This window comes from Anas platyrhynchos, chromosome 3, assembly GCF_047663525.1.
Source record: "Anas platyrhynchos isolate ZD024472 breed Pekin duck chromosome 3, IASCAAS_PekinDuck_T2T, whole genome shotgun sequence".
In the NCBI taxonomy this organism is placed as follows: domain Eukaryota; kingdom Metazoa; phylum Chordata; class Aves; order Anseriformes; family Anatidae; genus Anas; species Anas platyrhynchos.
Genome location: NC_092589.1, coordinates 90,768,814 through 90,791,194, shown reverse-complemented (window position 1 = coordinate 90,791,194; position 22,381 = coordinate 90,768,814). Strand labels below are relative to the sequence as shown.

Here is a 22,381-nt window from a genome sequence, read left to right as displayed (position 1 = left end):
CTGCCCTCCGGCCCTTCTTGTAGATGGGCATCACGTTTGCTAGCCGCCAGTCAGCTGGGACCTCCCCCGATAGCCAGGACTGCTGATAAATGATGGATAGGGGCTTGGCCAGCTCCTCTGCCAGTTCTCTCAGTACCCTTGGGTGGATCCCATCCAGCCCCATCGACTTGTGCACATCCAAGTGCCGTAGCAGGTCATTGACTCTTATGGATATTTTTCCACTGACTTCAGTAAGAGAATTGTGCCTTCATTAACATATGGGACTTGTTGCACAAGTTCACGAAAACATGTCTCACTTCTATAAAAACTTTGCCAACTTAAAGCAATTTTTAACAATGTAAGTATGTTTGTTAGCATAACTGACTTCCTGATGATGAGGAAAGATGCATGTCAGGTAGGTAGTGGTAGGACTAGATTAAACTGGTGAAAATAATTTTATTTAAAAAATGTTTTCACAAGTTTTACTCAATTCTGTGTTCTACAATGTTCTTCTTACATGGATATGAGACACTTAAAATGTCTGCAATATGTAAAATTTTGAAATAAATGCCTTTTTTAGTACAAGCATCATACAGTATAGTATAGTATGTATGGTATGGTATGGTATAGTATGGTACGGTGAAGTTGGAAGTTATTTCTGCTCTCAGTCACTGTGCTATTGAATGCTTTGCACTTTCATTAAACAGTGTGTTAAAATTACTTCTTGCTTGAACCTTTTTTATACCTTTTTTTAACCCCAAAACAACTAAAAATTAAGTGCTGGTGAAGGAAATATGACCAATAATATGAGTTCAAACAGGGGCCTATGGGTGGTGTTTCACTTTCAGAGGTTGTGATGATCTTAATCATACTCTTCAGCTAAGGTCACTAAAAGTTACACATTTATTTTATGAAGGAACAGAAAAATTATAATTGGCAGGCTATTGCCAAATTTGACATTCTGCAAGAAAAGTGATACAGAGCTGAGAACAGAGCACAAGCCCTTAGCTTTTAAGGGTAAAGACTGGCAATAGAAAATGGGCAAGGCAGGGCAAGGCAAGGCAAGGAAAAGAAAGGCAAGGCAAGGCAAGGCAAGGCAAGGCAAGGCAAGGCAAGGCAAGGCAAGGCAAGGCAAGGCAAGGCAAGGCAAGGCAAGGCAAGGCAAGGCAAGGCAAGGCAAGGCAAGGCAAGGAAAGGAAAGGAAAGGAAAGGAAAGGAAAGGAAAGGAAAGGAAAGGAAAGGAAAGGAAAGGAAAGGAAAGGAAAGGAAAGGAAAGGAAAGGAAAGGAAAGGAAAGGAAAGGAAAGGAAAGGAAAGGAAAGGAAAGTTTTCCACAAAAATATAGAAGAATGATTTTGAATGTATGATTTAAGAGCTAAATGCCATGGCTTTGATTTGTGCTTTGCTCAATTGTAATTAAATCAATTGGACAATCATATATAGAAAATAACAGTTCAAGGTCAAAGAACAGAAATTAATTATTCCTTTTCTGACAAAATTACTAAAAGCACAGAGGCAAAAAGTAATATGCACCTAGGGTCAGACAGCATTTGGCAATGAAATACCACTGCATCCACTGTTTGTGGTCATTAAGGATCATTTTCATGTTTTGAACAGAAACCAGTGACCCTGAGACAAGCATTTTATTAGTATGCTTTATTTATTTGCAGAATATATAGTAGTCTAGTTTCTGGAATGAGAGTGACTTGGAAGTGGAATATCATCACATTTAGAATTTGATGCAAGTTCAATACAGGTCTTATTTTATATAAAGTAGTTGCATGGAACCTGATTATACAGACAGAAATGAACAATTAACCATAAAATACATTTGCTCTTTTGTCAGTCTAACATATTTTGTTATGTCATCTCTTCCACTGATATAAATATGGGCTGCAAAAGTGAATCTGTAATAGAGAAAGGAAATCTTTCTTGATATTGACTTAAGGTTACAATTGTTCATGTCATTAAAGTCATTTTACTTTGTCTTTTATTTAATTGACTTTTCAGAACTTCTTTCAAATCATTAGTAACCTCTTAGATGAAGAAAACAAAGAGAAATGGGAAGATGCACAACAGGTAAGATTTGCCTTCTGTAACTCATCAATTAAAAAAATGCAAAATGAGATATGACATTTATTGTATTTATTAATCTTTAGCAACACTTTTCTTCAGTAAGCCAGGATAAATTGGAGTATATGATTTCAAAACTGAGGCTTAGCATACACCCTACTGTAAGTAAATTATATCCTAAATGAGACAATTTTTTGGAAATAAAATATCCTTTTCAAAAAGGAACAATTCCAGGCCCCATTAGCTAATTCAATAGATTAAAAGTATATTAAGAATAGAATATTCTTGTGATGAACAGATTTCATTTTATTCCATGGAATTATTCATGATGTCTTTCCATTTGATGTTGTAAGAAAGTACATATGAAAGTTGAAAATTGCTAGTAAAGACTAGCTATAGTCAAGGTTGCATTAAACAGCACATATCAGAACTCATCTAAAGAACAGACATGACATCACTAAACTACTTGCAGAAATATAAACAGTAGACCCTTTCTAAACACTTGTATTTAAGAGAACAGTTGCGATTCCTGAGACAGAAAAATTTCAGGACTAAGATAGATATTATTTTATAAAATAATAAAACCTAACTCAATATATATATATACATATATGTATAAATAAAATTCAAATGATTTTTTTTAACTTGGATATGAGTATTTCTTACATGCTTATACTAAGAATACTACAGTGCTGTGTTTACGTTTATTAACAGGGACATGGAACTATCACATTTCCAATACAAGTAACAGTGACTATAGGGATAAACAGATAACTATGTACAGATAAAAATGATGGAGGCATTCAAAGTACATGGAGGTAGACATCTTTATAATGTTACTAAGAAGGAATTCAGGACTTTTTGCTACTGATTCAAATGTTCCTGTGGACATATAATGGTGCAGCTGACACATTGTAATTTAGCCAGGAATTTATTTATTTATTTATTTTCCATTTCTGTTCCTCTGTGCAAGTTCCAGATACAAAGATAGACAAGGTACGTCATTTTATTTAGTAGTGGTGGATGGAAGCAGAAAAATCACATGCATGTGGGCAGCTTCCATAAACATATAGCACCAAGATTAGGGAATTGATACTAAGCAACTATTTTAGCCCCACTAATGAACAGATGACACTCCTCATGTTATCAAACTTGTTTTCTTCTACTCCTCCCTGCCAGCTTGCCCATGCCATGTCCGTTATTTGTCCCACCAAGACCAAGGAATACAAGGAAGAGGAGAGAGGAAATTTCCTAAGAGGAAATTATGATAACTTGGGGGTAAAAGAGGGAACAATATATTATGTTCCCTCCCCTCACTTCTGCTGGTTGAAGAAGTTGTATTGAAAAAGAGAGATAAGACAAGTTATTTCTGGTTTCCCACAGCTCCATTTCTCTGCCTAGTAATTAATTGTCTCATACACCTGGGTACAGCACTGGTAGGAAGACAGGAACACAAGAAAGGAGGGAGTTGAGCAACTTCTGAGCTGAACACTACTCCTGAATGCAGGAGTCATGGGGTCATAACTGCCTTGTAACAAAACTGGGGAATTCATTAAATATTAGACTCCTGAGCTGTGGTACCCAGAGAAACCATACTACTTGCTTTTTTACTGTTCTTGGGCAGTTACACAAGCCACCTCATAAGCATTTTTGAAGCAAGTGTGTCTTCATAATGACTACAAAGGGTAATTGTATTCCCAAGTATTCCTAAGTACTTCCAAAATTCTTTTTTTTCTTATGATGATACCAAACACCATCACCTCATTAAAAAAAAAAAAAAAAAAAAAAAAGAAGAGTGATTCTGTTCCCAGTTTAGCTATTCTCTTGATTTTCTGGGGTTTGTTTGTTTGTTTTAATGCAATTTTACAAAACCAAGGTGCAGTCTGACCAACATTTTTTACCAGTTTGTATGCTTTCCTTGAACTCCTGTTACTGTTAGCTTAGATCTCTTAGTCGGTTTTCTGGATTGTTTTGCTGGAAAGAAAATCTTACTCACTGTCAGCAAATTGCTGACTTTCTATCAAGTATACAGCTGCAATGCCTCAGCACATCCTTTTTTCTAGATTAAATGCCAGCAGTTGATACCATTAATTACAGGTTATATAGCATGCAGATAAGCAGCACTCACTTTAATACTTGCCTTTTGTTAAGAGCTGATGTAAAGTACTGCACACAGGAAGCCACTTCAAGTCCACAATAAATAAGTGTATAGTGGTGTTTCAAAACTCAGGAGTTATTCAGCATGTTCTTCATCACCATCTGCTGGCATTCTATTGATTAGCCAGTACTTCAGATATATAGAAATGAAGAGTACCTCTATTACACTGACTGTTCAACAGTTTCTGCTGAAGTTATTACTATAAAATGTCAAGTGAAAAAAAAGTGAATTTCAATGAAATTCAGCCTTGGTGAACAATCTGTGAGTGTGTGTGTGTTATGAATGAGATGGATGCAAAAAAGCACACAATATCTCAGTAACATCATTTGGAATATGGAAGCCTCCTTCACCTTAAGCAGCATTTGCAATGTTAGGATCATAAATGCCATAACACATTTTTCATAAAAATGATATTGCTGTCCTACCTTTTATGAAAAGATCTATGTAGAAAACAAAGGACATTAATAAATTCATCATCCTGACCCAAACAGCTATGAATCTAGACAGATAAAGCAAGATGAAGATGGAGCACACCATGCTTGGATATATAGTCAGTATAGGCATTTGTTGGAGTTGGTCATCTCAGTGGTCAAAAGAATGGGTTGAATGTTGCTCATAAATTGCAATTCGGACGTCTCACTGATAGAAAGAAAAAAGCAGTGTGAACAGATCATCCATTATTTTTCTGTTGTTAAAGCTTGCATTACTGAAAATTGTCCTGTTCATGACAAAAGCCATAACCACCAAAAATATTTTTATGCATGTGATATAAGCAGTATTTCTTAAGCTTGCTAATAACTTTTTTTTTTTTATATTTAATACAGTTTTGATGATGGATTATGGCTGAATATAGCCATTTTTAATGTTTTTGTGATCATAGTATCTTACAGCTTTGAAAATAAATTATATTTCTTGGAAATATGCTAGTACTTACCATTTAGAAAGTCATTTTGAGAAGTTACATTAGTAATGCAAAGGCAACGAATTTTAATTTACTGCATCCAGTTCAGAGCTTCCCAGTGCAAGACATGGTGAGCCCAATGAGAAGCCATGAAAGTGTTTAGGGCAATAAAGCATATAGCATACAAGGAGAGGGTGAAAGTGATAACAGTTTTGCTTGGAAAAAGAGAAGGTTCAGAGGGGATGCTGTCTATTTTATAAATTCCTAATGAGGAATTCATTAACATCAGGAGGAGTAAAGACAAAGCCAGACTCTTGGTGGTGTCCAGTGATAGGGCAAGAAGCAACTGGCACAAATTAAAATGTAGCAAATTCCACTGAAAAGAAAGAATACCTTTTACATTGAAAAGAGAGATCCTTTTACTGAAAGAGTGATTGAATCCTAAAACATGTTGCATAGATGGGCCCTTGCTTCTCCGTCTTTAGAGATATTTAAAACCCAACTCAACACAGTCCTGGGCAACATCTCTGAGCAAGTGGTTGAACTAAATGATATCCATAGGCCCCTTCCAACCTCAGCTATGCTATGATTCTACTTCAGTAATCATCAGTAATCATCAGTAATAACAATAGTATTATCACTAATATTTTATATTACATACATATTGGTTAAAGGAAGACAGATTTATCATGCAATGGAGGCCAGGGTAAGATTTGCACTTACCTGTTTGTGGCGGGAAAGAGAAAAAAATCATTAAAATTATTTCAGAACATTAAATGCTTTAACCAATAGTTAGTAGTGGTCAATAAAATGTTTGCTTGTTTGTTTATAAGTGCTGTGACTTACAGAAAACATTGCATTGTACAAAGCATATTTCATGTAGCCATATGGAAAGCAGCATCTGTTCACATGGGGATGTAATGACAGAAGTGGTTGTTCACAGAAAATGTTAGATATTGAAACATGGCGAGAACAGTTTGACTGTTAAATCTCACATTTCATTTGATTGCATTAAGATTTTATTTGAATTTCCTGCTGTAATGACTTTGATATCACAGTTAGAGAATGTCTGAGCTTCCTTTATTTATTATTTTAGATCTATCCAGGCTCGGTGGAGTTAATGCAGGTGATTGAAGATTTTATACACATTGTTGGAATGGGAATGATGGACTTTCAGAATTCATACCTAATGACTGGAAATGTAGGTAAGAAATAGGAATTTCTTCTATGAAACTTATGACCTATTGAAAATCAGAAATTGCAAGTATGTACTTTAGAGTTGCTGTTTCTATCACAATACAGATTGGGCTTTGCCTCCTCCAGATTATCTTTGTTGCTTGGTTATCTCCTCTCCAGTTTAATACAGTCAGTGTGCCTTACACATCAGTCTTCTCTGTAATTCTATCTCAAGATCTGAGAGGAAAGTTTCAGACTAAATAAAGTTCAGAAAATACTCATCGGAAAACTGTGAACTATAGGTATATGCTAGAGCCTTTCTAGGATATACAGAGTTTCAAATGGTAATTTAGAAAATCGTGCTAATTATAACAATTATATACCTAATAGCATGAGAAATATTAATTCTGTTGACATTATCTTTTAATATTCTATTCTCCCACATCTTTGCAAGTAATAATCAGCATAGACAGAAAAGTAATAATTAAAAACAAAAACAAAATATATTAGTTGTCAAAATAATGTAAGCCTTTGGTTTCTTTTGTGAGTTTTTCTTTGTGTGATGGTTTCAAAAATTTATTCGGATTTATTTTTAAGCTTTTTTTTTTTTTTTTTTTGGCACTGGGGTGTTGCCAGGCAATGTCTACTAATTAAATAATAGCAAACATTGAATATGAAGATGCTTAGCAAATGAATTCCACTTATTAGTTGCCATAAATGCTCCTGAAATATCACAGCATTCTGTTAAAATTCAACCAAAAATGAGATTGAAAAGCTTTTCTTCTAAGTACTTCCTCTTTGTTTAGTATCTTCCTCATTCAATCAACTTTTTTTCAATTTTGTATATGCCAGGATAGTGTTAGGTAGTCATAGGTAATGAACAAATCCAAAATATATGTTTGTCTGATAGGAAAACTTCTGGTGTTGATATATTCTTTCAGATTTCAGTTAGCATCTTCCTGCATTAACGTCAGTCAATTCTTCAGCAAATCATTAGAATTAGTCAGAAAATAAAGTCATTTAGAAATTGGTTTGGAATAAAACAGGGAAATTGTTAGAATGTCCCTACTGAATATCTATCTTTCTGTGTAATAATAAATATTTATTATTTTTGTCTTAAAATGTTTAAAACATTTCAGTAGACAGTATGGGAAGATTTTGCTTTTAACAAGTGATTTATTACTACTGGTGTTTTCTGTTTGCACTGTAGTACCACTTCAAGCTCCTTCCAGTTGTCAGTCCCTCATTATGCTACACCCTGAATATATTTATAAAGAAAGGGCAGTATCTGTCTTAAAATGCTTGTTCCATGGCATTTTTATGACAAAATAAAAAGATATGTTTATTTAAAGAGCACAGTCCGTGCTGCTTGGCATGTTGTATTGCATTCTGAACTGTTTGTCCTCTGATAAATGTGGAAAAAAAACACCACTGAAAAATGTTTTAAGTTGTGTTCAAATAATCTGTGTCTCTACATATTCATGGCTTCAAATGTAAAACAGCACCAACTTTCCAATTGAATCAGAAATCATGCTGTGCAATGGCTAGTCTATATAACTGCATAATCTTCACCGTTTTTCTTTTGATTATTCTTTCTCTTCCCACATCTCAGATATTTTTAGGCATTCAGGAGTAAGTTTGTTCTTAACTACGTAACTCTTTACCTTTGATGGAAGATAAAGAAAAGTAAAATGAATTTATAGGCGTATTCTGACTACCTAACACTGTCTTGACACATTGTAGTGAGTTTATCCCCACCCTTACATTGCTCCTTACTGAGTCAACCATCAAAAAAAGATGTGCAACCACTGTGCAACTCATTAATCAGAATCCTTAAGTACAGGTGACATGGTGACTGAAGTAAGCAGTAATATCTTATTTTCACAAATGAAGAGGGAATGTATCTGGAATAATCCAGGTTTAGTGTAGTTAACCTTAGGGGGTCTGTATAACTGTGTCTGACTGGTTGTGTAGCAAGAACTTAGGGGATGTTTATGTTGATCTCAGCTGAGAGGAGTGAACTATGCAGTTGCAGTTGTCCTGTCTTAGCATGTCTTGTCACACCAACAATAGTTTAAAACCCTGGGAGGTCTTGTTTACAACTTGTAATTGTTACTGTAGTTGTAATTGTCATGTAAGTAAACAGTCATATCCCATGCAGGAAACAGATATGTGCAAGAAAGAGGTCCTACTTTAATATATATTCCTCTTTAAACAGGACTAATAGTTATTCTGAGGTTATTTACCATATTTACAAAAATATTCCCTCAGATACTTTAAATGTCTCTTGCTATATTTTCGTTATAGAATTACCTTAAAGTTCATATATCCGGAAAAAAAAAAAAAAAAAAAAAAAAAAAAGAAAGATTCAGTGCTTCAGTGCTAAGGATGAACTGTTGCTTCTTGCTAGGAAAACAAAACAAAACAAACAAACAAACAAAAAACTGTTCTGTGAGAATGTCCCTGTATTGCACAAAGTTCTCAGTTTCCTGCCATTAATTTCAGTTTATGTGTTCATTTCTAATTGATTGGCACTCTATGTACTTAAGGGAGTTTCACTACTTAAAGGGGGCTTATAGAACAGACAGAAAGCAACTTTTTACTCAGTCAAATAATAATAGGGCAAAGGGGGATGGTTTTAAACTAAAAGAGAGATTTAGATCAGATGTTAGGAGGAAATTCTTCTCTCAGAGGGTGGTGAGGCACTGGAACAGGTTGCCCAGAGAAGCTGTGGATTTCCTGTCACTGGAAGTGTTCAAGGCCAGGATGGACAAGGCCCTGGGCAACCCATTCTAATGGGTAGCATTTCTGCCTATGGCAGGAGGATTGGAACTAGATGATCTTCCGGCCCATGCCATTCTAGGATTCTATGATGCATAATATGAGCAGCTAATTGTAATTAACTGATGTTATTTTCTGTTTCTTTCAAAGCACATAAACTTGTGGCTTAACAAGTTCCTATACAGCAGCCACACTTCAATGACTGTCCATTACACATTCTCAGCCTGTGGGCATACGGGAAGTAATTAAATTTACCTTAACTTCATATTAGGCTACACTAAGCCACATTATTACACATTTGCAAGTAGCTAATAAGTTCCATAAGGACAGTTGCATAATACTGTTAAACTGTTCACTATGGTGAACTTCAATTTTTGGTTGCTTCTGAACAAAACATCAGAGACTAGTTCCAAGTCCAGATGATCCAATATCTGTACTTTGGGTTTGACTTAGGTAGCACAGCCAAATAAGATTCATTTCCATTAAAGCAAGGACAGTTTACTCTTAGCTCTTCTCTTGAGGATAGAGAACATGATATGAAAAAGCTAACAAATGTGAAAGCAACAACTTGTATTGATTCTGCATGAATGAAACAGATGGTATTTGTTTTATTTATGTGTTCTCCCAGTTCTATATTATGTTCCTTTAAGAAATGATTAGGTGAAATAAAAGCATCTGATAGGAGGTGGGAGCCTTCTTCCTCCTCCTGCTTCTTCTCTTCCTCCTCCTTCTCCTCCTCCTCAGAACCATCTGAGCCGGCACGGGAAAAAATGGTGTGAAAAACAAGAATTTTTACTACCACTCAAGGTCTCTGAATTAGCTGGAAGCACAGACCCACCTGTAAAGATACAACACCCAGTGGGAGAAAAACTTAAAACCCTTTTTACTGCCATTCTATTAACTACTTGCTTTCAGTTTTCTCTGCTTTAAAAGATGAGTTTATGATTTTAGTTTAAGAATAAATCTTGGCTTTTACCAGTCTTTTGAACTAGTTTTTGGAGCACTAAATGCCCATGCAGATCCAACTCAAGTCATTGACAGATCTAGGGCCCCATCCCAGAAAATCGTTGAGTTCTGAAGACATATGCTAAAAGGAGACTGAAGGAGACTGACCTACTATCAAGAAATATTAATCCTTTTTTTTTTTTTTTTTAATTGCTAGACTTGAAGATTGGAGTACCACAGATAAATGTCTTGAAAGGTATAGGTAGAATGTGGAGCTGGAAGTATGGACGAGTATTAGGAGATACACATTTCTATGGCAGATTAGGATTCTTTTGTAAAAGAAAATTGTCACTCTCTAATTAAATAAATTTATTTAAGAATAGTAGACAAAACAAAACAAAAAAAAAAAAAGAAAAAAAAAAACAACCAAGCTTGTGACTCTTCCAAGATATTAATGAGAACACCAAATATTCTTGAAGTGAATGTGAGTTGTCATGGATGTTACTTGGAACTGAAAGAAATTAAACAGAATTTTAATCATGAGAAAAGCCATTTTTTTTGATGTTTATTTTATGAATACTGATTTTTGATTGGTCACTAATGGTATAAAATATACAGGTATCACAAAATTATTTAGGCATGTCAAAGACAGGGAAAGCTGAAGATCACCAGGGTTTATAGCAAGATTAAAAGAAGGGAATATCTACTGGTAGATTGAATTTAATGTTGACAGAAGTAAGAGGGAGTAGTTCAAACCATACACAATGTAGGAATCTAAAAAAAAAAAAAAAAGTAAAATCCCATGGTAACTCTTAAGCAGAGCTAAAAAACAACGAACAAACAAACAAAAAACAGCCTTAGTTTGTGAAAATAACTGTATAAAGAAAATACAGAAAATGTTTTCATTTTCAGTAGCCATCACTTGCACTGCTCTTTTCATCTGAGATTATGCTGGTTGGAATTTGTTTTACTTACTTGAAGAATCGAAGTCGGATTCTAAAACCATAGTCTACTATGGATAGTCTACTGCTCAGGAAAACAATTCACACCATCCCAGATAGACACCTAATGTAAGGGCATGGATTGCCTTCTGGATGTTCTCTCCACTGGTTATAAACAGGTTATTGACTAGCTTAGGACAGAATGATTCAGTACATTTAAAGCAAAGAGGAGTACTATTTTGTGATTAAATTAAACCTATGAATACATAGAGGTTCAGAGTGGCATGCTAAAAATAATAAATAAATAAATAAACAGCTTGAGAACTGGAATAATTAGAATAGCTTTTTCAGAACATATTGTTAAATGGGACTAAGTGTACACACCTAAACAAATGAGAAAAAAAAAAAAAAACAAAAAAAAAAAAAAAAAAAAAAAAACACCAAACAAACTAGACTGATATCTCTGTTTAATATTGCTCACAGGGAAAAAAAAAAAAAAAAAAAAATTAAAATTAAAAATTAAACAAGCAAACAAATAAAAAAACTGATTTTTAACTAGTAAACTTATGTATAGTTATACATAAGCACATTTCATTCTGAATGACCATGAGGCCAAAATCTTAAGAAAAGAATAAAAACAAGTAGATATTTACATGGGGAATGTAGCTAGCTATATTCTGTGAAAAAATTAAGAGGTTAAAAAGCCATGCTGGCATGCAAAAATCAACTTCTAACCCATAGTCTTTGTAACTTATTTGCACTTAAAATTGACTACTGTGATGCTGGTATTCTGATGAGTAGTCTGATCCTGTATGGTAATTATCATATCATAAATTTTCATTTAGGATTTCATACTGAGTTGCTTATATATGTTTTATAAATATTTGCAAAGCACAACGTCTTTGCTTTCATAGACAGCCTAGGATGTCATAGGGGAGAAAATTATTTTAAAACAATAACCATTGTCTTGTGTCTGCATAGTTTCTTGTTCCCCCTTTGATTTTCCATTCCATTTTCATATCTATGAAATTTACGCCTAAGGGTTTAATAATCTCATAGGGTTATGGAATATATCTTAAAATTTTCTGGTCATAGCCAGAGATATATAAAAATTGTTAACGACCAAAGGAACTTACAGAATATGCACCTATTCTAGCTGTAATACATAAGTAACGGTACACCTGCTGAGCTCTGGTGAATCCTAGAAAATAATTATACTCGACTCCTGTCTGTTATTGTGGGTTCATTCACCCTTTCTTGAAGGTCAAATTTTTACGTCTTATATGATGCAGATCCTGTTCTTACTCTCTTGAAACCTCTCCAAAGTTCATTTACTTATCATAATGGACTCTGCCCAGTCTGCTTATTTGTACAAGAGTTAGTGATGTGCATCTTAAAAGCAGCATTCAAGATCCTCTGACCCATATAACAAAAACATTGTACTGGCCTAGAATATACCCAGAGCTCTTAACACTTGAAAGGGTATTTTTGTCAATTATATTATAGATGACAGAAGAAAAGCAAGAGCATTGCTTCTTTCAATTTGTTCAAAACTGTATAGAAAATGTCGAAAAATTTTGGTCAGGAAAAAAAAATATTTTAATAGTTACTTACACGTACACTCACACTGAAATTTGCTAGGAAATTGTTAGTAAAGTGCTACTGTGAATTCTAAAGTGGTAATAAAAATCCTGATGGTAAAATTTCAACATTTGCTCCCAATAGAAAGAAAATTGAACCTGTCAGACAAATGAAAATGAAAACTCCATACAATGGCTCAAAAGAGCTACAAATCTCTTGTCACATAAAATATTGATCTATTAATGCAAAAGTTAGTGGTTATTTTTTCCTATAACAATTAAATTGTGAGAAGAGCAGAATCAGCATTCCTGCTAAACCCCATTCAAGCATGTTACAGAATCAAAGTACAGACACAGCTACAGACTGGCCTGGAGGTCAATGGAAGTAAATAAACTTTTTTCAGAAACAAAAGAGAGTATGTAACTCTTCAAGCTGTTGTAGATAAAAGACTGTGGCTACAGGTGTATTCAAAACTAAACAACTTCATGAGCAGTTGGCAGGAATAAAAAAAAAATCTCAAAGGAGAGTAACAATAACAAAGCAATAGATATAATTTATAGAATATAATTCTTCCAGCTCTTAAATTCTGAAAAAGATTTTGATTATTTTTGAACAAGACTGCATGTCCAAAGAAAAAAGCTATTATTTTTCTGTTGAGGAAGTAAGCACTCAGAGGTTGTGCTTTGGTTATTATTGAAATCTAGTATCTCTGTAGATAATTGGTCAATCTATCAACGTTTAAACTTTGTTTTATCATTTTGATACCTTCAATGTTGTTTTGCACACCTGCATTTGGCCATGATATGGGTTGGGGAACTGAATCAAGACTAAGTCAGGCAAATCTAGTAAAATTTCAAAAGTTATTTCATATCTCTCTCCTCCCTTCATCCACTATTCAAGAATACACCATGTTTATAGGAAGTAAAAGTTAGGAATATAGCCTCTAAAGAACTCATCATGGATTGCATATGTATTATTTTTAAGAAGGTGCGTAGGAATCAATCTGCATAGTGTATGTGTACATAGTTCACATAGTTCCATGTAGTTCATGTGTACAAAACTCAGTAATGATTAAAATAATTATATTTTGTTTTGTCAACAACAAATTTTCATAATGAAAAAGTAAAGTGAAGCTTTCATGATTTACAGTGAAATAATTTTCTGATAGATATAAAACACAAGACCCATTTAATTTTTGGAGTATTTTAGCTCTCTTCAGATTTCTGCCTAGCTTTAGAATAACTAGTTAACATGCCAATGTAAATAATATTTAGTTAACATTCTTTTGTTATATTTAATTACATATTTTTGCTATGTAGACTTTTGACAATTTCCATTGTTTAATGTCCTGCTTCTTCTCAAAGTAGCTTAAGTGAGTCAGTGCCCATCATCTTCCTATTTCTTGCTGGAATTTTGCCTTTAAGACTGTGTTTAAACGTGAATGAAAAAGGACTAAATGCAGGCTGTCCGTACTACTTAATTCCTTCCACCTACCCAAACTGTTCAGGGAACAGTCCAGGTGAAAAGAATTCTCAATAGACATAATTAATGCTCTTCTCATTGCTCTGTGGTGCAGAGCTGGTGATGGCCATTGTTCCTGGGTAGAGAGCCTGGTGATTAGGGAAGTAATCCTGAGTTTTATGTTCTGCCTTCTACTCCCTGTTCTTTTCATTCATAACTTTGTCTCTCAGTCCTCATCCTGGCTGGCTCACACTCAGATGTAGCCTGCTGGTCTTGCCTGCCCCAAACCTGTATGCTCTCTGGTAAGCAGACACTTAGTTATGTGAAAATGGCCATTTGTCGCATTTCTTTCTTCAATCCTTAAGAAATACATCAACTACCAAGATTTATTTGCAGCAAGTGTCAGCCTCCTGTTTCCCTATTCTTAATTTGCTCAAAATACATGTATGTTTAGTTATCTTCTGGTTGCTAACAGCTACCGAAACAGATTTTTTCAGAGAACAATAGAGAAGAAAATAAGAAAACTACAGCAAAATGTCGACTGGATTTTTTGTCATACCCTTTTATACCTCTGCTCCATGTATATTCATATCATTTCCTTTACAGCAGCCTCAGCAACAACTCCTAGATCAGATCAATATGTTGACTTTCAGAAGGCTCAAGCTTTCTCCTGTGATTAAAATGGAAAACCTCCATGCTCACTTTGAAGGTCTAGCTCATCACAGCAGCTGACTTAGTGCCTGAAGTTAATGATTGAAAGCTCTTTATATATATATATGTATACATAATAAGCTTATTGAATGACTCACAGTACCTGAAAACTTAGCTGTGAACAAAGACTGGATTATTTTTATACTTTCCTAAAACTGTATATTCAGTGATCCTGAAGAAACACAGCTCTCAGATTTTCTTTATATCAAGGGAATTTCTACAAGAATCTTTATCAAACAAAATACACAAATTTGAATAGAAAGCTAATTTAATTCTATGGCTATGTTCTAAACAGTAGACATAATTCAGTAATTACTTTTCTGCATGTAGTTTATTAATTTGCCTTAAAGCTGAATCTAAATAAGCTAGCCATTCAATATTTTGAAATGTATGCTATATATAAATAATAATAATAATAATAATCTAATAAGTGTTTCCTTTCTCTACCTTATACAAAGTAATATACATTGGAATAAAGGGTTCTAAAGAAATGGAAACTATAAAAAATGCAGATGTCCAGGCTTGAGTCTGATAAAAAAGAATGCCTCCAACAGAGACAGATAGTAGTATCTACCACACATTTGTGCAAACAACTTTTAACAGCATACAGTATATGTATTTTATATTCTTGTATCATTTCTAAATTTCTACCTCTGTAAACTCTTTTCTGAATCATTCTGTTTATAGGCCCCTTTTTACCTGAGGAAATAAAAGCTGCTGTTTTCTAAATGAATCAGCTGTTTTATGACAGGCCATTTTTAATAGGTGCACTTAAATGTTTCCCTGAGAAATTAAGTATGAGTTTATTTACTCCTTTGCCTTGCACAATTGTATCTTTAGGTGACTCCTAGCAATTATCAAGTAGAATGAGTCTTAAGGGGTTAGAAATTAAAAGCCTGCAGTTATAGCTTTGAGTTAATGAAATAAATATACACCCAAGAGAGTACTATCATTTCATATTAAGCTAGTACCAAGAGGTAACAAACATATTCAGTGAAGTATAATACCAAGATATTGGTATTGGAGGCAATGCTGTCCTCCCCTTAAGGAGGGGTGGTACCACAGCGTCACAGTCTGTTAACAATATACAATTCTATGCAGACTGATGACTTTCATCCAGGTATATTGCATCTATATAAGGCCATCACCACAAGAACATCCAGTGATCATCTGGTGGTGTGTCAGCTAGAGGTGGTCAGCAAGAGTGGTGTGGCCTAAGTACTGTAAATACCTAAGTTCACCCTCAGTTTTAATGAATTCTACAGAGTTTTCTTACTCACTCACTTCTGAAAATGAAAGAAAGAAAATGAAATAGAATTGAGGTAGAACTCCACAAAATGTAAATCAATTAAAATAGGTATAAAACCAAGTAATCATACTTTCAGCTAGTAAAAATGAGCAGAAGTCAAAGGCAGACAGATTTCCTGAGATTCTGTAGTCAAAAGAAAATATTACTTATAAAGACTGAAGAGACAGATAATAACTTCAGATGTTACGTGCACTGTGTCAAAGACAGAGGTCTAGCACCTAGAAATAACATCCAATGCAAATGTGGAAGTAGCAGGGCTTGTAAGAAGCTCAGGATGTGACCAAACAGCTGTCAAAGTTTATGATGAGGATGCTTCCTTTGGGGAAAAAAAAACAACAAAACTTCTATCAAATACTAGACAAATCAGCCTGCTGTGTTGAAAAACTATATGACTTCCTTAGTAAGCTTTAATATCAAATAGTACAGATCTGCCTCTTTCGAACTTCAGAGCTTGAAAGTAACATATAAATTGAATTAACAAAATGTATAAGCACTTTTTTTTTTTTCATTTTTCATTTTTGTTTCATGAGAGTGTTAGTGGACTTTTAATATCAGTGAAAAGTATTTTTATGGTAAATAATTATTTTGGCAGTGGACTTTTAAGATTGTTGAGATCAAACTTCAAAGTCATGTAGACATATACAGGTATAATTCTAAGTAATTATATTTATGCCTGTGCACTTTTTATCTTTATTATTATTATTAATATAGATAATTGGACTTCAATATATGGGCCAAAGATACTACAAATGTTTCTGCAATTCTCTTAAGATCAGACTGAATAATAGTAACAGAGCCAACAGTGTCAGTAAGATCAGTCCAAGGCATTCCAAATCATGTGTGTACTAGGCTTGCTAAAATCAAGAACAGGCTCTGAAAGTTATGAAGTATCTTTGTCTGAATCGTCTTATGATTTCTGAATCTTCACTCATTTAATTTTTGTTGCTGTTGTTTTGTTTTGCTTTGCTTTCTCTTAACTTCAACTATGAGTTTTAGGACCATATTTGCTGCTCTGGCTCAAGGCAGAGATAGAGAATCTTTGATAAAGTTTATGATATAAATCAGATGTTTGAACTACTGTGTGTGAATATGACTTTTTTTTCCCACCTTGGAAAATTTCAGGAGGAACTGTGTAAAAGATTTTTTTTTTCTTCTAATTCTCCTTCTGGGGCATTTGCAGTGGGAGGAAGACTTTGTCTCAAAATACGTGGTACAGTTCTGTGGCCTTCAGTGTTTGAATGGTATTTGATACAAGAAGCACAAATGTTTAAATTGCCCTTCAGTGGTGCCAAACGTTCTTATTTGAAAAATAAGTAAATAAATAAATAAAATAAAATTGATATGAATGACTTTTCATATAATCCTTGTTTCAAAGCTTATGCTGTTCTTTACTGATTATTATTTTGTGGTCACTTTTCTAACTTGTAAGGTCTTGCAATTTTAGTGTTAATTTTGTTAGTGAATAGCAGTGTTAGCATATGCCCTTAACAAATGGCATAAGCTGTTTTTTTTTAATTCATTGTTATTAATATCTTATGGCCCCATGCCATTTCATTATTCAGTTGGAAGGATGTAGATTTCAAAAGCATCTATGGGAAAATAGTACACTAGTAAAGTAACTTGTCTAGAAAAGCCACCAAATCCTGTCTCTGGTCCTGTTGTAGAGCAGTATGGCTGGAATATGAGCTGATCTCAAAGGAATGAGATCTAGATACTTAGGACCATATCCATATTCAAATGGTGCCCTTTGGTGAAATGTATTTCCTCCCTGTATTTGCACCAAAATCTCATCTCCAATAAAACAGAGGAATGAAAAAAGACCAGCCTGCCCAAGGGGAAGAAACTGTTGGACAGTCATCAGTATGATTGGATCTTCAGGGATGGCAATCATGCAAGCTGCTGCATCTGCACACACAAGACTTCTGCCTCTGAGGGAAACATATATCAAAAATACAGCAAATTTATCCTCTCCTTTCTCATTTTTACCTCAAGAGGGTACAATATGTTCATGAAGATTAAAGGGAATGTCTTCTTTTGCCTTTAGGTATCTTAGATTGTTCATTGCAGAAGCATAAAATGAATGTTTTTAATGCTCATTTAGCTTTGAAAATTGTATCGCTATCTAGGCAATGAAAAATAATGGTTTCCATTCACAGTCAACAATGAACAAAGAAAAGTTAATTTCTGCAAAATGTATGTCATTTAACTTTGCCAAATTGATCTTATACCTGTTTCTTGGATGAATAGTTCCACAACTGCAACACATGGATGGTGATTTTATACTGCATCATCTATTTTACATTCATGGTTGTATTTAGAAATCATTCACTGAAATTAAAATTATAGATATCTAAACTACTCATAATCCAAAATAACAGAGACTGAATGTTGGTAGGGTAAGACATTCAAATATGTCACTAGTTCATCTACTCAGGAATGGTATTCAACAGCAGAGCTCAGAGGAGCTTAACGGGTTTCTGTTTATGTTGTTTATCATTTTATTTGACAAGATAGTAGAGTGAGTTTGCTGAATATGTATGTTTGTTCTTTACATGAACTTGAAGCATGCATTTAGAAATTTTCTTCTAAAGCTTGGAAAATAATGAGGCAACTAACTGTGCAACAATTTGGTCATTCTAACCAAGAAGGAATTTGTTAGAATATTGTCTTCTGTTCATTTATTTTTTTTTAATCTTTATGCTATCTAACAGTGTATTTGTTCATGAGCTTTTTAATGTATGGCTTGGGGGAATCTCTATATAGTCATACACATGTTTTTATGGATTTTTTCCCTATGGATATATTTTCTATTGATACCACCATCTGCTGGATCCAAAATTTTAACTGTTGCTCAGAATTCTCTGTGCTTATATTTATCTGCACTGTCACTAGAAATGGGATTGTTCAACCAGCATTTTTTTATTATTATCATTATTATTATTTAGATTTCAATATTCTTTGTGTGTTTGACCAGAATAAAGCCAAACCTTCCATAAAAACTGTTAAAATAAACTTGTGTTACCTCCTGGCTGTGGTGCACAGTTATCACAGGGTGACTGACAAGCTAAATTGCCACAACACAATTTTGAGTCTTACACAGCCGATGCATTTGAGCCTCTCAGTGGTACAAAACTTTAAGTTGTAGGCTCAGTGTTTTTATTGACCTCTTTCATGTTGTAACAGTTGGTTGTTTCATTTTCTTTTGTTTTGTTTTGTTTTGTTTTCATATAGATCAAGACGATAGTATATTTAGGACTAGACTAAAGGAGAAAACGATTCTGTAGGTGGAACCTAAAGGAATCAGGAATGTAAGAAAAGCTAGGTCAAATTCCTGTCCCAGTGAGGTTTCTTTGTTTTCAGTTTAATTGTGTGGGTCCAGGCTGACTTTTATCTGTGAGAAAAATAACTAAAAATGAAAGAAGCCATGATATAGGAATTCCATAAACATAACCTAAATATTTATTTTATTTTAATATTTATTTATTTTATTAAGCAGCCAAAGGAATTAGTTACTAAAACATAGTTACTTTTTTTCTTGTTTAAGGGCTTCTATCATCCTCTTCTATTTTGTATGCCATTTCTAGTCTTATACATCTCTGTTAAATAATACAATTTATTTATTTCTATCAATGTGATTAAATATACTCATTTACTTAACTGATCTTATTTCATTAATTGCTTATACTAAATTCTCATCACTTCCTGTTTTAATCTATGTGTGAGTGTCGGTGTATGGTTTGGGAAAAAAAGTTGTTCTATGTCCAATTAATTTCTTGCTCCAAGCAGCGCAAACAGCATGTTGTCTTAGCACATCTAGTGAAAGTCTCATTTGCTGAATGATGACATTGAACACATTTTAAGAATGCTTCATTGCCATTCAAATGTCCTTTTGCAATAAACAGTGTAACTGTAGAACTCAAATGTTAAAGCCATCAAGATTTAATCAATAGCCACAGTTCACATGAAGATAGGTCCAGATCATACTCTCTGCACCTCCACTTTGGTAAAAAAGTTATTGCTTTGAAATATTATCAAATAACTGAGTATCCTTACACTGACCTGTAACTTTGTCCCTCTTTGGTTCAGTTCAGATTTTTTTTCTCTGTGAATGTTTGCCACAAGAGTGCAGTTAGTTTGCTTTCCAATAAAGCTCCATTTAGATGTTCTGGGATTAGGGACAGAAAACCCATTTAGTACATTGAAAATATTCTCTAAAGGCAATAGCACTGTAAAAACTACACAGAACTGAGAGGGAAAAATAACTAAAGAAAAAAAAAAAAAGAAAAAAAAAAAGAAAAAAAAAGAAAAAAAAGAAAAAAAAGCAATTTTCTTTCCAGCATCCTGTAAAATACTGTTTATTGGGTAACAATGCTATAATCAGTCTAAGGTCAGTCTATAGGACAAAATAAAATGGCACTTTTTGATTGTCCAGCTCTCCACAGAGTTATTTGTATTACAAAAGCCACCTTGACTATAGATTAAAATTTAGAAATGGTCAAATACTATTGGAAGTCAAGAAGTGTTTTTGTTTGTTTGTTTGTTTGTTTTTCCTGGTTATATCCTAGATTTGAATACGAATATGACAGAAATCCCAAATATGGTATGACAGTAATAGTAAAACTGGCCTTAGGTGTAGAATACTTGATGCTGAGTATTTCTGCAAGACTGACAGTGTAGAATGCTTTGGAACAGAATTTACAGAGGTTTTTAGTGAATTAATAGCTTTTTTTGGCATATAAATTCCATTATTCTTTGTGTTGGCGCTTTTGGGTACAGGTAATTAATTGAAGAAATTGTGCTCTGTTGTTGAGTAGTCCAGAGTAAATAGTTCAATAGAAAACAAAAATTCTGTCCCTGTTTTTTATTTCCATATTTCATGTTCATGATACTGCATTTCAAAAAAAAATCACCATGATGTTTTATCAAATAATATGAGCAAGCACTCTGGAGTGAACTCTTCCTTTCAGCTTTATATCATAGGTATAACTGTGTTTTCTGAAGTATTGCATGCTGTAGAATGTAATTTTATCTGTCTAGAGCTTCTACCTAAAGGCATTTTTTCCAGGAAATAAGGGATGGTTACCCAAAGCAACATAGTTTCAGTTTGCGGGATTCCTATTCTGAACATATATTTAACAAATATACTGCAATGAAAGGCACAAAAATTAAAGAAATAAAAATAGCAATGAAAAACAAAACTTGTTTTGAAATAACTGTAGCAGAAAATAAGTTACAAATAGGATTTAATGCCAAAGAGATAGCAGAATCATATCAAGTATGTATGTTAGTAATGGAAATTTTGCAGTGTGAAGTATTCAACTTTAGGGATTTGAATGCCACAGGGGCATGTTGATGGTTCCATTTGACAGTATCTGTTGTGGCTCAGGAAAAGCAGAGAAAATGTTTACTTAATCATGGTAGTCTCCATAGGTTAACTGTCCAATGTGATTATTCTTCACAACATGTAAAATGTTGTGAAGGGCATCTGAAAAGTTGTTCTGAAACCAAATAGACTTCTTATGAATTAGAATCTGCTATAGGTATAATGTTATGTCACATCCTAGGTTAAATATTTTGAGCAGATTTTACGATTATCTTCAGCACTGAGTGCTTAATGTGCTTGCATTTCACGTACTTAGTCACAGACAAGGGGTCATCCAGTATTACTAAAATGCTGTTTATGCAATACATACAAAAAGTATGATAATTTTTAAAACCCTGAGAAGGCAACCCAGACAACCATAATTAGGCATTTCTTTTTCTTCGTCAACTGCACTGAAAATTTATAGGACATGTAGGGCATCTTAATTCAGACAAAAGAAACTGTAATGCTGTAGTATTTAACTTAGTTGTCTGGTTCACTGTTGTTTTTCATTCTTCTTTTAGCTGCTTGGTTTTTTTTGATTCCTCTTTCCACAATTTCGATGAACACGAAAAGCCTCTCAGTTCAGGAGAGAAAAAACAGGGGATGCTAGAGACAGAAAGATGAGAAGGGAATGACTGAGCACAACCTCCACATGCCATAGTGATTCATGTGATAGCGTTATAACAGCTTGTAATAATAAGGCTCTGTCATTCTTTATAGGCTGAATTTTTCTAGTTAGATGTTTGTTTTTTTAAAGCATCTTCTAATTGTTCAGTTGTTTTATTGAAATGACCATAATAACTCCGAGATATTTCTCCTGAATTATTAAAGTTAATTTAGAATTCCATAGTGTGAACAAGTAAATCAAGTTGGTCTAATTAGTATTACTTACTACTTATATTGGATAGTGTCTATATGTCTCACAGAGGTACAGAGTTTTCATTGTACAATGCATGATGTAAACAATCTAAATAAAACATTTGCATTATCCCAACAATTAG

At 33.9% G+C, this 22,381-nt stretch overlaps 1 protein-coding gene across 6 annotated transcripts in view; it reads left to right on the top strand.

Annotated features, from left to right (window-relative positions):
* ADGRB3 (adhesion G protein-coupled receptor B3) overlaps positions 1 to 22,381 on the top strand; it is a 473,065-nt gene that overhangs the window by 245,950 nt on the left and 204,734 nt on the right. For all 6 annotated transcript variants that reach the window (XM_072036309.1, XM_027455045.3, XM_027455047.3 and 3 more), the window contains 2 exons: positions 1,989 to 2,057; positions 6,207 to 6,315. In XM_072036309.1, the coding sequence (XP_071892410.1) occupies positions 1,989 to 2,057; positions 6,207 to 6,315 (178 nt within the window). The remainder of the gene's footprint in view (positions 1 to 1,988; positions 2,058 to 6,206; positions 6,316 to 22,381) is intronic.